At 45.2% G+C, this 17,430-nt stretch overlaps 1 protein-coding gene across 1 annotated transcript in view; it reads right to left on the reverse strand.

Moving 5' to 3' along the window:
- The window catches only part of EXOC4 (exocyst complex component 4), a 404,878-nt gene that overhangs the window by 59,037 nt on the left and 328,411 nt on the right, over window positions 1–17,430 (reverse strand). The window contains exons 12-13 of the mRNA XM_054837585.1: window positions 15,225–15,361; window positions 8,033–8,188 (exon numbers count right to left, since the gene is read on the reverse strand). Coding sequence (XP_054693560.1) covers window positions 8,033–8,188; window positions 15,225–15,361 — 293 coding nt within the window. The remainder of the gene's footprint in view (window positions 1–8,032; window positions 8,189–15,224; window positions 15,362–17,430) is intronic.

Below are 17,430 nucleotides of genomic sequence, written 5' to 3' on the forward strand. Positions count from 1 at the left end.
TGAATTATCACCATTTTGAAAATTCGTATCCCATCCTACCTTACCTATGAAGTTTGCTTTGGACTTTCCCAAAGCTTCTGAGAACAAGAAAAGATCCTGCGACTTTTGGTGAGCACCCAAAGATGGAAATTTCCAGCCACAGGGATGATATATTTTAGAAAGCAAGAAAAACTCATAACCAAGGGGTTCATAACAGCATTTTACAGAACTGTAACAAAACACAACGCTCCACTCTCCTGCGATTAATTTGCCGGTGCATATACCCGCGCTCAAGACGGAGATTAATACCGCATATCAACTACACTGCAAACGAAGCAAATTCAAGTGCCTTTCTTCACTGTCCAGCTGTTTCTTTGTGGGAACTCCCTCTTCCTTATACCAGTGTCTGCCACTGGTGCCACACTGCTTCATTGCCCTTTCGTCCCGCTTCCCACGGGATTTGTGCGCGCTGCGCTAGGGTTCACTCTTAAATCTCCGCTTTGTCAGAGCAGGCTGGCTGTGCTGGCTTAATCCTTGGATTAACCAAGCACCTCATTTTGTTTCCCTTTGTTAAACCATTTTAATTTCTGTATTTTTTGGGTTTTTTTTTTTTTTGGCTTACCAAACACTGTGACCAGCAATGCATCAGCTTTAGATCCACCTTATTCTTGTGGATAATGTAGATGCAATAGCGCATCCTTGGCATGGTACCAGCAGGGATGGGGAGAGGCTGGTGTCCTGGTTCTCCAAAGAATCCTTCTGCAGGCAGACCAGCTTCCTCCTCCTTTCCTCCACCAACCAAGAGCAATGATGATGTTTTTAAGGGATGAACTGTTAATAAATTAAACAACCTATTGAGCTAGACTGCCCGGAAACAGAGGGACTGACGACAATATAGGAGGTTTCCCTTCATCAGTATTTCAGCATATACACGAGACGATGGGAAACTCGTACGCGAGGGAAGAAAGGCCAGGGAGGAGCACGTGTCATAAATCAAGATGACCTGTGGTACGTTTAAGGCACTCTGACCGCGCCAGAGCAGGGCTGAAAAGCAGCCAAGTGTCCACATCAATACAGCAGAACGAGGAAGGAGGTCTCTGATGTACCCTTGGCAGCAGCTTTTACGTTCACTTACTGCTCCTCTCCCTTTTCTCTGCCAAGAAATTAGTGTCAATTATGCCTTTGGCAAATAACGCCGAGGAAAAAGCTCGCTGGAAGGGTGCGTGGAGCTGGAGGAGGAGGGGGAAACACCAAGCAGTCCCCTTGGGAGCCCCCCCAGGAACACACTGACCCAATGAGGTCCTCCTGTCCTTTCTCACACCCTCGTGACCGCAAACCTCAGAGGGACACTTTCTGCTCAGCAGAGGAGCTCGCAGAGGAGAAGCAACAAAATGAATTTAAACCGGAGCTAAGAGCAGCGGGCAGAGCTGTGCCTGTAGAGACAATACTCTAAAAACATCTATTAAAGTGTGAACGGGACAAAGACACAAATGTTTTAGGAAGAGCTGGCAAAACAAGGATTACTGCTTTGTCACAGTGTTGTACCAAAAGCACATTAAATTGAACATCCATGAAAACGTTAGTGAAAATAATTACTGGGTAAAAAGCTTGTCATATAACAACTCAATACGCTACCTAATATAAAGCACTTGAAATACCTATAGCATACTATATATACAGTCTCAAAACATGATACACATTATAATGGAAAGATTATAATGAAAGTTTTTGCATCGGTTTCATTGCACCTTTGCAGCTTCTTTTGGATCAGTAGATTCTTCTATGTACTTATGTGATATAGAAATTTCTATACTCCATTTGTTTTCTATTCCTGCACTTGAACCATAGAGTCAGTCTGGAGACCGTGCTTAGAAACTGAATATAGAAACTACCCGGGCCAACAGATTTCCCCTTGATTAATTCAAAGAAATTCCCATTATGTTCCTATTTATAAAGAAAGAGAGAAAAGGTGGTTTGTTGCTTCATCTTGCTCCACAATTTGTTCAACAATCGTAACGAAATCGTGCAGGCACCAAAACAAATAACCCACGTGGGCTTCTGCAAATGGAAGCCCTCTGAAATGATTTGCTGCCGCAAGAACAATAAAACCCAGCCCAGCCATCTTCCTGCAGAAGAGGCCGTTTCGCTTCTTGCAAAGATTCAGCACCTGAAGGTATTTTAAAAATTCAGCACGCAAGAACACTTTTCGCAGCGCAGCCAAACAGCGCTGTAGTCCTGATGAAAAGCCGCTGCAAAGGATCCTCGGTGGATGTAAATTCACCCCGCCAACCTGAGGTATTCGGCTTTAAAGGACTGAAGATCTAGCCCATTCTAAAAACAACCCAGATTTGAAGTTCATTGGGATTTGCAAAGCCTCGACAACAATTTGTGCATCTCTATCAGGGACCGGTGCGATTGGCACCATCACTCCCCAGCAGCTCCAAATCTCTGCTGAGGGGTCGCAACACTGTCAAAAAGCAGACATCACTAATTGACAATTTTAAGCTGTAACATCACACGCCATCTTCTCGCTTAAATTTATTTGAATATTCTGGTCTTGTTAAGTTTATATTATACAATTTATCACAGCAGACAAGGAAGTGTCTTGGAGTATTATTGTGTAGCTCTAATGATGTGATTTAGCGATATACAGTCTCGTTAAAGCAGGAGCTGTTATTAAATCTTTGTGGAGAAGCTGAATCTCGGCATTTCCGCTCTGCTTTCCCCCTCCACCCCTGCCACGCAGTTTAGGGGCACACACATTACCCAAAAAAAAGTACGTTGGAAGAGCTGGGCATTGCTGCACTCATTTCAATAGACAACGCAATTTGTAGGATTACTGAAACTGAAGCTAGGGGATTCTTCCTGGATTCAGGTTCAGAATATATGTAATCCTCAAAACGCCCCAAATCCAGCCCAAATCCTCCAAAACTTTTTTGCTTTCACAAGAAAAGTAAATGCAGAAGGAAACTTCTTGGATACGGAGGCGCCCTGCGAAGATCCAGGTGCTCACTCGCTTTTACACCTCTTAGATGAGACTCTCGACAGCAACAGGGTTTTGTATCAGTTGTGCTCACGATGAGGCACGTGTTCCAGTAGGATCCAAAAAAGAGATGGAGAAACCCATTTCACATAAAGGAGCGGGCTGTCATCAAATGGAAGTGACTCACACCTATGATACACTCAGATTCATAGTCCCAGGAGAGGGAAAAAAGGTCTGCAGTCTGCTGCCAATCTTCCAAAATCATCCTTTCACCCTTTACAAGTATTGTGAATATAATAAATACAGCCTGAGAAATTGGAGAGGGAGATCTTTCATTCTTGAGACAGAAAGAAACAAGGAAAGAGAGACAGAAAAGCTGCAACTGAGGATGGGAGGGAGAGCTAAGAGGCAAAGAAAGGGAAAAGCCTTCCATAAAACATCAAGGTTTCAGAAAAGGAGCATGCAGGCAGGAGAAACCCCAAGACAACAAAAGAGAATAAAAAGAATACAAAGCTCCAAACCCAACACTACAAAAAACACCCACCAGACAGCAGATGGAACAACCTGAGATTTAGCTTTTGATGAAAACCTTGGCCACTGCTTTCTGCCTGCCCGGAGAGGTGGAAGAAGGTGAAAGACCACCCTACCCCGAGGCAGGACCTGAACTCCATGCTTCTGCCATCACGGCTCTCCCTTTGCACCAAGGGAAGGACTTGCCGGTCCAATGCAAACTGTCCCAGCTCGTTCCCGATTCTGCTTTCTGGGCTTGCGCAGTTTATTTACACAACGGGAAGTTTTCAGCACGTCGAGCCCTTTGGAAACAGCTGAAGTAATTCAAGTTCTGACCGGTCCTAGGAGCTCCGTACCAACCTCCTGAGCCCTCAAGCATCCTTCTGGGGAAGAGCTCGTGGGAGCCTTTCGAAGGTTAAAATCATGCCTCAGCCCGCTAGCTCCTTTAACTCGCCATTTTACTCCCAGGACAAACCAAAGCTTTGCATCTGGAGTACAGATGCGCTCACTCGCACGCCATCAGCTGCGCGCGCTCTGCCCCGCGAGAAGGGAAGGAGGTGAGATTTCATCTTCCGGAGCGTACGCCCGTGCCTTTGCTGCCGTTGGATGGATGATATGTTCTCCCAGGGCACAGGAGAGATGTGCTGCATGCCCCACGGGAGCTGAGGTGAGTTAGTGATTCCCAAGGCATGGTCCCACTACACATCCAAGCCCGGAGGGTACCTTTCCTGCTGCCATCATGCCTTCTGGAGGGACAGCCTTTAGCCCAGCCCTGCTCTCTTCCTTTAGCCTGACTTTTTTTGTCTTGTCCAACGGTGACACATTTCCAAAGCAGACCCACATCTGCACGCAGGCTCCAGTTTTACATCGGAAATACACTCAGAGGATCAGCATCAACTAAATCGGGAGGGGAGAGAAGAGATCCTAATAAGCAGCAGGGATAGAGCAACTCTTCTGACCAACTTGGGATGATCTGGTGAAGGATCTGCTGTCGCACAGGTATCCGTCCATGTTACCCCCTCCTTTTGGTGCAGAGCAAGTGAGGATGAGCATCCTCAGCTGAACAGGAGATGCAGGGGAGGAAGCAGCAGGCAGCGGGAGCACCCTGCAGTCAGGGTTATCCAAACTAAAGAAAACCCAAAAGCAGTGAAAGGAAAAGTCATGCGGCACATGGAGATGCTGAGAAGTGGGGGGTTTTTATTGCTCCATTAACTTTAGCCTGAGAATCTGATCCCAAGTTCAGTGTTCAGGAGGTTGCTGGAGTCAAAAGGTGAGAGGGAAATCACCATCCCCTTCCTAACACCGGTTTGGTACCTCAGATCTGCAACCAGAACAATCTGTGTCGTGGTGTGATCTTCAGACCAACGTGGGGTTCCCAGGCACCGTGCATTGCCAGCACGCCTTCCTCAGCGCTCCAAAGCCATGGTTCTCCTTGGGTGCCCAGCGCCCTTGCCTCTTGCCACCCCTTGTGCTGCAGAGCTGCACCAAAACCCACGAATTTGTGCTCTAAAACTCGACCCCGACCAGATCCGAAGCTCTTTTTACATTGCTTTTCCTCGTCAAAGGCAAACCTGGAAATGATACATCTTTGGGTTTTATCACCAACATATCTGATTCCGTAATGAACTGAAGGCTAACCTTTATAAAGCGATAAGGGCAGCATTTTTCACACTCACCCCAGTGCCAAATAGCCTTCAGAGCTTTAAAAACTAATTATACGAAGAGAGGCATGACTTTTCTTTCCTTTCTCCCCTTGCCAAGTTCTGAGCTACTATAATATGCTCAATCAGGTCCCTTTGTCTGGCCAACCACACCAGAATATTAATGGGAAGATTCTGCTAGTATCTTACCCTGCCTTTTGACATCTATTCGCAAAAGAGATAGTGGCGGGTTAAGACAACAAAATCAATCACTGTCAACACAGATATGCATGAGGGTTTTTTGGGTTTTTTTTGCAAAGACATCACGTTTGGATTCTTCTTTTTAATTAAACAAATGAGTTACAGGAAACGTGGGGAGGGGGAGGGAAAGAAAACTGCACTGATATCTCTTCCTGCCACAGTACAAAAACTGCTGGTAAACTTTTAGGACATATTTAATTTAGCAACATTCATAAAGGGATGCAGTCGAGTAGTTCAAGCACTGCTGTCAGCCTTGTTTTATGTCCAAAAAGAATACGCTCCCATGTTTCACCAAGCTTAAACCTTCCTTTCCAGGAAAGGATCCTTAGTCCTGTCCCTGCTAGCTGAGAAGCGGGGTCTGTGAACACAGGTGGGTATCTGTACATCAAGGTTTAAAATATCTTAGATGATTAAAGAGAATGAAATGAGCTCTCCCAGGCTCTCCTGTCACAGCCATGACCCTAATAACCAAGGTATCCGCAGGACCCATTTCCCTTTGGCTCCACGGCAGTGGTCAGGCAGTGATGGCTATGGCAGAATTATTCCCAATTCATCGACAGATGAATTCTCAATTCATCAAGAGAAAGAAGCAACAGCAGTGAAGAAAACATGTTCCTTTGTATTAAGAGAAAGTCTGAAAAAAGTCTGCTTAAATGGAAAGAAGATGACAAAAAATTGGACAAGCAATTAATTTTATTTTGAAGCTTTCAGGAGAGATCTATTCAACTATGCACAGATTCCTGAGGAAGTTTATAAGCCATGTCGCTTACCATCAATGGCTAAAACTGGCCCAGACCAATTATTATCATTTAAATTAATGCTACAGGAGCATTCACACGGCACTCTGAGGAGCTGAGGCTTAATACATGATGCTCTGTGCAAACAGATACTGAGAAAAGATCTTTGTCCTAATGTCTAGCCTAAAAAAAAAAAAGACAGTACGGGAGCTTTTCCCAGTGAATTCAATGTAGATGACCTAACAGGCTTTCCATTCTATCACCTCTGATACAATTTCACAAAATACTTCCAATTAATGGATAGTAAAATGACAATATTGGAATAAAATGAGTATTAGGATCAAAATGTTGGCACTGCTAGCATCAGACTGAGCTTGGCCATCAGATTTAGACTAGTAGGTTATGCTCAGCCGGTAGTACCCAGCATTGCATCCATGGAAGTTCTGGTGTCCCACGCTGATGGCTCAGAAATCACCGTAAGAGCCAGGAGGGCATCCCAGCACCTTTCTGTGCCAAGAAACAAAGGATAAACGTGAAGGCAAAGATGGAGGCTAGGACCGAATCCATGAATCTCGAAACCCCCAGGGACTGCACAAAGACCTCAAGGGCTCTGCATCCTCCCTCTGCCACTATCACTGATGATTTTTTATACACCGGCAAAGCTGATTATCCCCACCGCGGTATGGGCAAACATTTCTGTGACTAGACATATTTTATACTTTTCGTTGTTCCTCTCTCTAGACTGCATCATCTTTATGTTATTGTGCTTGTATTCAGTGAATAAGTAAAATGACAATCTGGGCAAATTAGACTTTAATTTTCAACAGCTTCACTTACTCCTACAGTTTTATAGCCAAATGCCAATCAAGGAAGTGATGAATAGTGATGGGAATGTACAGACAAGCTTTTTGACTCGCTGGAGTGACAAAGAGGACCTGTTTCTTCAGGATGCATGAACGATTCAGAGACCAAGCCATTTACAGTGTGCAGGGAAAGGCAATCTGCCTGTTTACAGGCTTTCACTTGCCTGAAAAGGTAGAAACAATCTGGTTTGGACACAGTAAGTTGCCTCTGCAAAAAATCCCCTCTGAAGGTACCAATATTTTTCATTTGACTTTCCTTACATAGCTCCTGGGGTTGGGACAGAGGAGAAACACCACCAGGTCACGGCTGAAAAGGAGTGCAGCTTTGGTGAGACCAGTTCTGAGAACTCCTGCCCAGTACAACCAGTTGGCCTCTCCATTAGGTCGCAGACTGCTGCTCTTTTCATTGCATGCGGGATCAGAGTAGCACCATCAACCAGGACAAGGATCTGCCTAAATTAAAAGTAATCCTTTCTTTCCCTCCCCAATGCCAGCCACTTTTCTGACTCTGTTGACAAGCGTGATTCTTCAAATAGCCTTGTCTGAACAACAGAGCGAGCAGAAATGAGCAACAAGGGCAGGAAAGCAGCAAGCTGGTGCTGCCACTGCAGCCTCCTTATTGAACCATGGCCTCCCTCTCTTCTGCCTTTGCTGCATGTGAGACGAATCTCTGTTTTCTCCTTTCTCTTGAAGGATAAAGAGCTTCAGGATGGTTTATCTACCAATCCGTCATAGGACTGATAAGCAAAGCCCAGAAATATCACCAAACCAGATAATTTCCCAAATGATTTCTCAATCCCGTCAACAGAACCAAATACAGGCAAGGCATAAGAAGTTCTCAGTTCAGAAAAGCTGGTGCCTGGCTTTAAAATCATGCAGCGTAATGGCACGTGGACTCGAGTTTCATTACTCCACTTGAGGAAAGGCGACATCTCAACCTCTTCTCATACCTGGGGACACCACAGCTATGCAAACATAATAATTATATTTTTCCCAGCAGGTTTTACCATTGTTGCCACTCTCCTTCAAACCATTTTACAACTTCGTCAAATATTTTACCTTATAAAGTCTTCCTCCTCCTCTCTCTTGGGTCTCAGTTGCTTGGGCTGAGCCATGTTGCTCCAGTTGGGCAGAGATTTCAGGAGCCTGCTAATATCATCATCTTTAGCCCAGGACGCGCTGATCACCAGCTTTTCGTCCGACTGCACGATGCTCCTATGGGGAAAGCAGCAAGCATCACATTAGTGCGAAGCAAATTGTGCTTTTCACGCAATTCTGCGCATATTCATTAAAATCCCTATCGCGTACAAATGTGCATTAAGCATTAAGGAAGGGGTCCAAAGAGGAATTCAACACAACGCTCGTGTGGAGGGCACAGCAACAAGGGTGGACAGGATATAAAATTCTCTTAAACTCACAACCCCTGATGTACTTTGAGAGAGTCTTTTAAGGGAAAAAGGACCATATTCTCCCCATCCTTGAAATCACTCAACTTGCGATCATTTACACAACTGGAGGAGGTCATTCTGTACTAGGAGAGAGAGAGAAGGTAGTTTCTCCATGGCTCATTTGTTCTCTGCAATCTCAGTCGAGCTCACCGGGCGTTGCTGATCGTGTTGTGACTGCAACGTGGAAACCTGCCCAGGAAGACCTGGGTGGAAGCCACCAGGCTCACCACACACCAGCTGGCCCAGCTTGGGGACCAGGTCTGAAGCAATGAAAGGAAATGAAGGGTCTCGGATCTTCTCTCCAGTCATCCAAAACATTTAATAATAGGGATTTCAGCTGAATCGTATGTATGTGTGAAATCGAATCAAAGATCACAGCATATTCCAATTATGAAGACTTTCCCTGTTTAATACTTTTGGCAGTGTAACTAATCTGAAATCCTCACTGGCAATTGCAGAAGACAAATGGGATGCTGTATTTGAAGGATTCAATTAGCTACCTAATTTTTTTGTTGGGATTGCTCATGAACAACCATCAGCAGAGTCCTCCTCAATGTTTGCTACTTCACTGGCACACTGGTGAGTAGAGGGAGGAAAGTCCTCTCCCACTCTTGGGTTGTTCAGTAGACTGCAAGGATCTAGGAGGTGTTTTTCCATCTCTTGGTAAAGGCAAGTGGGAGTTAGGGGTTCTGGTGTTTCCTTCTAGATCCTATCACTGATTTCGTTCTCTGGAGAGCATCTGGAAGGCTCTTCTTCTAGGAGGTCCTTGCATGGTGACCAGTTGGACTGCTTCTTCAGCCCAAGAAGCAGCACATGTGACCTGTCCACACCACTCAAAGCAAAAGCATGGTGGTGACCTCCCTAATGGGCAGCGGTAAGATTTTTTTTCTGTCCTCTGGAATGGGACCATGGCGAACCCACCCAACAACCAGCACAGTGTGACTTGAGAAAAGAAGCATCTACAAAGACAAGGTCTCAGAGGTCCTGTTCCTATAGAGAGGCTTAGCTGCAGGTTAACAACAGAATCAAGACCTCCCTTGTGTGCTACGAGACTGATCACCTTCTCCTACGCAAAAAGACTGAAAAGGCTCTGGGACATGTGTTTGCCTTCAAACACCCACCATCCCTTGCTCACAAGGCTACAAGACACCTAGAAATAATGCATGTTTGCTGTGTCCGACAATGCAAGGTGTTGAAGAAGTGTAAATGCCAGATAGATCTTTTTCTGTTACTGTCCCATCCCCCCCTCCAAAAAAAAAAAGGCTTCTCCAGCATGGAGAGAAACTTTGTGCATCAAGAAGACGCAGAGATTCAACACTGGATGTGTCAACCAAGAACCGGAGTTGCTGGGTCCTGCGGTATGGACGTATCTGTGCTGGCTCAGCCCATGTCAGCTCAGTGAGGACCTTGCAGAGCCATTTACTCGGCTGCAGACTTCTGGATCCAAGCTAGGATGTTGCACGGGGGCAAAGAGATGCTCAGAGCTCTCACTAGCATCCAGGTGGTGATTTTGGGAAGGGTCATGCAAGATCACAATAAAGACCCCGCACATTTCTAAGGGGTTTATGCGGAGTAACCAGTCACATTTTAGATCTCCTGAAAGGTATGTTTTGGTCAATAAATAGAAATAAAAGTAACAACACACTGAGTATCTGTGTTTTAAAAAGGAAAACAGTGAAAAAGGCATTGAGATAGGAGCCAACGCTGATCTATCTTGCAACAGAGCAGATTACTCCTCTTCCCACCAGCACAGAGCAACCCATCACTCCTTTCACCTACCACCAAGAAAACAACCTCTGCTCAGTAAGTACACGCGATTTGTGAAAATGAATGTCACATGCACTTACATATAAATTTGCCTTCTCTTTAAGTTTCATGTTCAATCTGCCACAGGCAAAAGAATGAATTTTGTTTCCAGCCACAGAAGACCTCGGCGTCAAAATTTCAATTTGGCCTTCTGCTGCTGTTAGGAACTTGGTGTTTTTCCACTTATGAAAAAAGGTCTCTTTTTTTCACCCCGGTGAAAACGGAGGGGTAAAAAAAAAAAAAGAGCTCCACCAGAATCTCTGACATCTGAGATGGAAAAAACAAATTTGATGATATCTGGCCATTTCTCTGCCAAGGCAAGACAACAGTTCCATCGAATATATTAGCCAGTGCTTTGTCCTCTCCAGATGTAAATGAGTAAAGTGTCTCCTTCCCTTGGGAGTCTATTTCACAGTTGAACAAATCTAACTCTTGGACAAAAAAAAAAAAACCCCACAAAAAATCCTGATACTGTGCTTGTGTTTTATTTTACTCAATTTCATCCCATTACTCCCCGTTATTTCCCCTTGCAGCAGCCTCAGCACTCACCACTTTCACTATTTACTTTCTTCAATTATTTACAGCCCTTCAGATGTCTACGGATGCAAGTCATCTTTGGGACTCTTCTGATGGAGTTAGAGGACAGAACTACCTCTCTGTTTTATGATCCTTATTATCTGCTGTCCTCAAAAATCTTACTGCATTTTGGAGTGGGTGTTGGGGGAGGAGAGAGGGGAGGCTGTTTCGCTGCTAGAGCGAGTTGCAAACTGAGCTCGGGTGTCCTTGCTTTTCTAGGGTCAGCGTTTTCGAGAGCCTAACCCACACGATTCCTGCTTTTCTCACCTTTCGGTGATGCGGTACTCGTGGGTACATGAGCCACTGGAGCTCAAATTCTCCACTGAAATCAGCAGGGAGCTTCAAATTAATCAATACTGGGACACTGCCACCACTACGTGGGTCCCTTGGAACTGTGTCTCCGTTCTTTCCCATGATTGCAACACCTCCTAATTTTTATTGACAGGCTGGTTTTACTCCAAACACCCCCTCATTAAGGAAGATGTTAAATAGGGTGGTACAAACCCCCGTCTCCGTTAGATGCCCAGCTTTCCCCATCAATTAAAACCTCTTTTTCCCCCACCTTTTCCTTCTAGCATCTCAGCCAGTTTTCAGCCTCCGTAACTTCTTATCAATGTCAATCTAATTCGGGTCTTCGAGTCAATTATCACAAGGCAGGATGACATGTTTTAGTACAGCTCAAAAACGCTTCCTTTCAAACAACCCCCCCCTTCTCCCAAACTCCTATGCAATTATTCCTGCTGCTGTAATAGGGTTACTTGCTACCACCAATGCCATAATCAACTAATTAATTCACAGCTCAACGGGCCAAGGAAAACGCCATCTGTTTGTACCCAGCTCCCGGGAGCGGGTAGGGAATAGGGGTAACGCTTACACAGGTGATGGCACGTGAGCGAGGAGGGTTCATCCTTCCGCAGATCGGTGGGTTTCATCCAGCAAACATCTGCTGGTGGTAATGGTCCCAGATTTGCACCATTGCTGCCCCGAGCTGGGAGCAGAGCGATGGGGAACGTCCCCGGATACAGCTGGGGGGTCACGGCTTTTCATTAGGAAAACATCTGGGGGGCCACAGGGGCTAATTGGACTCTGTTGTCTTACACCAAATGTATTTTTGAATTTTTTTTTTTTTCTCTTCTCAGGGTCGAGGTGGTGTTTCCGTGCCGAGCTCTGCTGCACTGCTAAGAGTTTAAAAGCGGCATGCTCAGCATGTGCCTGGTATCTAACAGCCTGAGGGAGACAGAGCCTGGCCCAAAAAGAGTCAAAAAGACAACTTAAAACCCAAAAAAGTTATGTAAGAAGGGGAAGAAGCCAATAAGAAGTAGTAAACTCAGTGGCAGGAGCGTTTCCTGGGGACTTGAGAAATCCTGTTTGACCGCAGACCCCACACCTTGGATGAATTAATCTGCTCCTCATTTCCTTATCAATAAAAAGGGGCTTAGTTTTATTTTGCCTGGCTGGAAAGCAGGAACTGAGATATTTATTTTCTTCATCATTTTGAGAGATATAGGCCCAGTTATATGCCATCTTACAAATTTAGCTGAGACAGTTCAGCCAGGAGGCTGGTCACCATAAGCTGCCTTCAAAGCTGATGGAGAGAGCCGACCACCTCCAGAGAGTTTTTAATTAAGGTGAACCACTCGGTGGTGGTGCCCGTCTCTTTTTACAGACTAAAGGGACTCATTTGGGTGAGTGGTGCCTTTATTCAGACTCTCCAGGTAGGCTGAAAAATGTGCAAAAGGATGGCTGTTCAAGGGAGGGAGCATGAAGATTGGTGAGAAGGGGGTGGACACACAGGACGGAGCTTAAAGTTGGACAACAAAATAAGAACGTGCAACTTCAACACAGACATAACTAAACATGGGGCCAATTTCCATGTAGAAGGACATGGAATGAGATTAGCTTTAGCACTCAAACCAGCAAAGCTTGTCTGAGAAGGGTGTTGGCAAGAGACGAAAAAGGAAGACTCACATTAAAGGTAGCTATCTTGAACTGGTCAGGTTTTTCCCTGTCCCTATAATTCCTTGCATGGCCCTTCAGGACCTCCCAAAGCCCTGTAAAAATGGTTTAACTATACAGGTTTAACTCACGGGTAGAGCGGCTTTCATAGAGATTTGCTGAAGAAGCAGCCAGATGTGGGCTGGACAAGACTGAAGAAAAGCCAACACAGCAGGAGGTTGTGTGGCTCCGTCTCCCATTTCTGTTTGCATTTTAATCCCCAACCCCTCATAAACTCGTCAGAAAACATAACTCACATTTGTAAACAGTTTGCGTCAAACTGAAATTGCACTTACAAACATGTAATTTGCAGAAGACATCTCACCTACATCAGATTAAATATGCTTCCAAAATTCGTCATGAATTAAAACAAGAAAATCCATAGTTGTTCCTTATATAAATGTCCAATCCATTCATACCCATCCCCGTTAGGGTTTGGTTTTTTTTTTTTTTTTTGCATTCACTAGAAAATCAGAGCCAAATAGAAATCAAACATGAAAAATCTCAGCTGTGCATTTCTTAGCGCTGACGTCCTGACAGAGCTATCTGTTCTGCAAAGGACTCTGAATAAAACAGTCTTGCTTTGAGGAGCCTGTATTTGAATACATTTCATCCACGTTTGCTCATATTCCCCTTCAAGAAACACATGCACATGGGGAACGAACGAATGCCATGTGCAAATCTTGCATAAACCACCTCTCCGGCTTCCCAAATTCTCACTATCTTGACATCGGCAGAACAGATACACACTCCCTTGCTTCGACAGCTTTGTCTGATTGTATTAATACACAGCTCTAGGGAGTTTATTCTGATTTTAAGCAGCTATAAATGATCCTCCCTCCGCTAACTTTCTCAACATGAGGATTTATCCCTCTCAAACCCCCAAGGAAAACCCTGGTCCAAAGGACAAGGCTGCGCGGAGCCGTACCAACGCCAGATCCCTGCAGAGGGCATAACGTCCCCGCGGATCGAACCCGGGAAAGCCGGGGAGCTGCTATATTCCTCTGCATCATTTGAAAAGTATATAGATTTCTATTTCAGTCAGTCATTTGCTAGCAGCAAAACTAGAACGTTTCCTGTTTTTCCTCCTGCTGTAATCAGGATATTGCCAAATTAGGGCTGTCCTAATTACTCCTCAGCAGGTGCCAAATCCAGGAATGGTATCAGCGAAGGAAGGAAGGAAGGACCTTTAAGTTCAAGCCAAAGAAATTACATCTATTGTCTGGCTCCAGGCAGTGAAGTTTCATATAAAATATGAGCATTTTGGACAATGGCACACGAGCAGCTACCAATTTACACGAGCACTGAGACAAAGTTTAGCCCACATATGTGCTCACTGCTATTATTGGCATTATTAATAATAATAATAATGAGCCCGTACGCGGCCGCTTGCCAGATGAAGCTTCTCCTGAATGAAATCAGGCAACAGGAAATAATTTCTTAATGCTCTTGGTCAGAAAACACAAGGGGCTTTTTCAGCTTCCCCTGCTATCGCCAGCCTCAATTAACCATTACAGGAGATTACGTACAGCCGCTATTATAGCCCCCACCGCCGCAGCATATTTAGAGTCCTGCAATGCAAGTATTTATCCCCGCGGTGCGGGGCACGCTCCTGGTCCCCTTTTTCCAGGGAGGGTCATTTTTCAGATGGGCAACTGGGGTGTACAGAGAACAAGTTACTTATCGACCGTTACCTGGGAAATCTATGAAAAAGCAAATACCCGAAGGACTCAAACCCCACGACGCAGCAGGATAACCCCGTGCCCGGTGGGACCACGCTGCATTCAGCTTCCGCGCCGTGGCTGGGGAAGCAGATCACACCGATCACCCAAAACCACCAATAAACAAAGACAGCCCAGGACAGAGCATTTGATGACTCCTTGAAAGAATAAGTTTACGGAAAGGTTTTGGGAAAGTTTCACGAAACCCAGTGTGTGTGTATTTATATGGTGTGTTGTGGTTACTCATTCCTGCACTGCCATGAGTTCTGAATACCCAAATGTTAATATAATTAATTAAAATATAGCAGGAACACTCAAATAGAAGGATCTGACTTTCGTACAAGCAAGCAATAGCTATGTACAGCTATTTACGTTAAAGATGATGCCTTATACTCTCCATCTCCAACCCGAGCTCACCTTTTACCTGATTAAGAGAAAAGCCATGTGGTTTCTACGCCCTACAACCAGCCATCCACGTTTAAAGAGCCTAAACCACAGTGCGATGTGGACAAAGTCACTAGGAAACCAAGACTTTTCATATTCCAGTGATCACTATTTCAGATTTCTTCCCCACCTAGAAAGAAATATCCTTGACCATCCCAGCAGAGATGACTTCTAGAAGTAACTCCTGCCTACTCACAGCAAAACAGCAAAAGCCCAAGAGCTGTATCTCAAGCATACATGGGTTTCCAAGCCTGCCCGTACCTGTAGGCCAGGGTGCAGGTGTCCTTGTACTCCTGGAGTTTCACACACACCATGTTGAGGAACTGATCCGAATAGGCGCTCAAGTCGTGCATTAGGTTCATCAGGTCTTGAACAGTCTTCTCCACAATTACCGTGCTCTGGAAAAGAAAGAAAAGCTGAAGTATGAATAGCGGTTCAACATGTATCTTAATTTCAGCCTTCTCATGGTTTGCTAATTAGCGTCACAGATGCAACTGTACAGCTGACGCTCTCCGATGTCGAACAGATGCTGGAGCAGCCCATGCCACCAAGTGAGGTAAAACCGAACGAGGAAAAAACAGAAACCATGCAAGAGATGGAACTGGGCAGCTTAGGGGTTTGAATACCAGGTCTGAAGGAGTTTGGATTTTTTTCCAGTGGCTGAGGACCAGTGGAGTTCACCAGGTCTGTTCTTCACTGGATGAAACCTCAAAATGCAAAAGCGTGATTTTTACAGGAACCAGGTACCCGCAGCTTCGCTGAGCTTGCTTGGACTTGCAAACCCCAAGCATTTCAACGTGATCAATAATTCTGCACTCACAGATTCCAGACTATCCTAAAGACCAGAGATTTCACCCACCGCTCCCATTCATCCAAGCTGCATGTGCAGGGCACGTGCTTTGTGCCGGCGGCTGAGGTTTAAGCAGCACCTTGTAATCCTTTTGTTACCGCAGCAGTGTATTATAATCAGAGGAACAACAGGGCAAATCTGCGAACCAAAAATGCTGCTCCGCATCCTATAGATGAGCAAGGTTGGATAGCGTTGTCCTGGTTTCGGTTGGGATAGAGTTAATTTTCTTCCTAGCAGTGGGTATAGTGCTGGGTTTTGGCTTTAGGATGAGAATAATGTTGATAACACACTGATGTTTTGGTTTTTCCTGAGCAGTCAAGGACTTTTCAGCTTCTCATCCTGCCCCAGCGGTGAGGAGGCTGGGGGTGCACAACCAGCTGGGAGGGAACACGGCCAGGACAGCTGACCCCAACTGGCCAAAGGGATATTCCATACCATATGATGTCATGCTCCATATATAACTGGGGGGAAGCTGGACAGGGGTTTAGATCGCGGCTCGAGAACTAGCTGAGCATCGGTGGTCTGCGGGTGGTGAGCAATTGTGCTGGGCATCACTTGTTTTGTATATTCCTTTATTATTATCATTACATTATTATTATTATTATTATTATCTTCCTTTTCCGTCCTATTAAACTGTTTTTATCTCAACCCCTGAGTTTTACTTCCCGCCCCCCGCCTCCGATTCTCCCCCCTGTCCCACTGGGGGAAGGGGAGTGAGCGAACGGCTGTGTGGTTGTTTTAGCTGCCTGCTGGGTTAAACCATGACAAGCCTGCAGAAGGAGGTACCGTAATATCTGATAACTTCTGAGATTTAAACAGCTCCGTATGAATTCTGGGATTTCTGAGGTACCCCAAGGTGACTTGGCACAGTTTGTATTTATAACATTGCTGCTGTATTTAATTTGGTTGCTATAAACAAGACATAAGGAAGGTTATCAAAGTCCCAGGTTGATATAAATTGAATTAATATTAGATTCTGTAGAGTGAAGGGTTATTCCTGAGCTATGCGCAAAGGCAAAGAAGGAGACTGAAGCATTTGGGAGCCCTGGTTCATTTGAGAAATTCTAGACTCAAATTATACGGGGGGACCCCAGGGACTTTGAGAGAGCTGCATCATGGCTGAATTTAGCCCCTTCTCTGTGTTAATCAGGATGTGAAGAGGAGTTAGTGACTCAGTTGTTTGCAGAGCAAAATCTCATCAAATCCCAAATCATCGTCTCTGCCACATCCCCACAAGCCCAACTTCCGTCTCTCTATTGATTTCCAGATTAAAGTGCGGCAGCATCGCCCCGATCCGTAATCCTGCTCCTCTAGAGCAACCAGAGTGACAGGAATTGATTCTGCTCTGCTAACTGTCCCTGATCTGGTAAAAAAGCATCTGCAAACCTCATCCTCATTCAGAGCACACACGACTCCTTAGCATGTGGGGGTTTCAGTGAAGCCTTAGTCATTGCCTGTTCCGTTCCTGATACGTCCTTGGCTCACAACTGTACTTGGAGGAAAAAAACCCACTTCTCTTTGGTGGCTCTTGTATCTCATTAAGCTTGCTCTTAAGCAAATGACAGGAATGAACTGATCTTTCTTATTGTAATTAGCAACAATTTGGGATTACTTTGT

This window comes from Grus americana, chromosome 1 (assembly GCF_028858705.1).
Source record: "Grus americana isolate bGruAme1 chromosome 1, bGruAme1.mat, whole genome shotgun sequence".
NCBI classification, from domain to species: Eukaryota; Metazoa; Chordata; class Aves; order Gruiformes; family Gruidae; genus Grus; species Grus americana.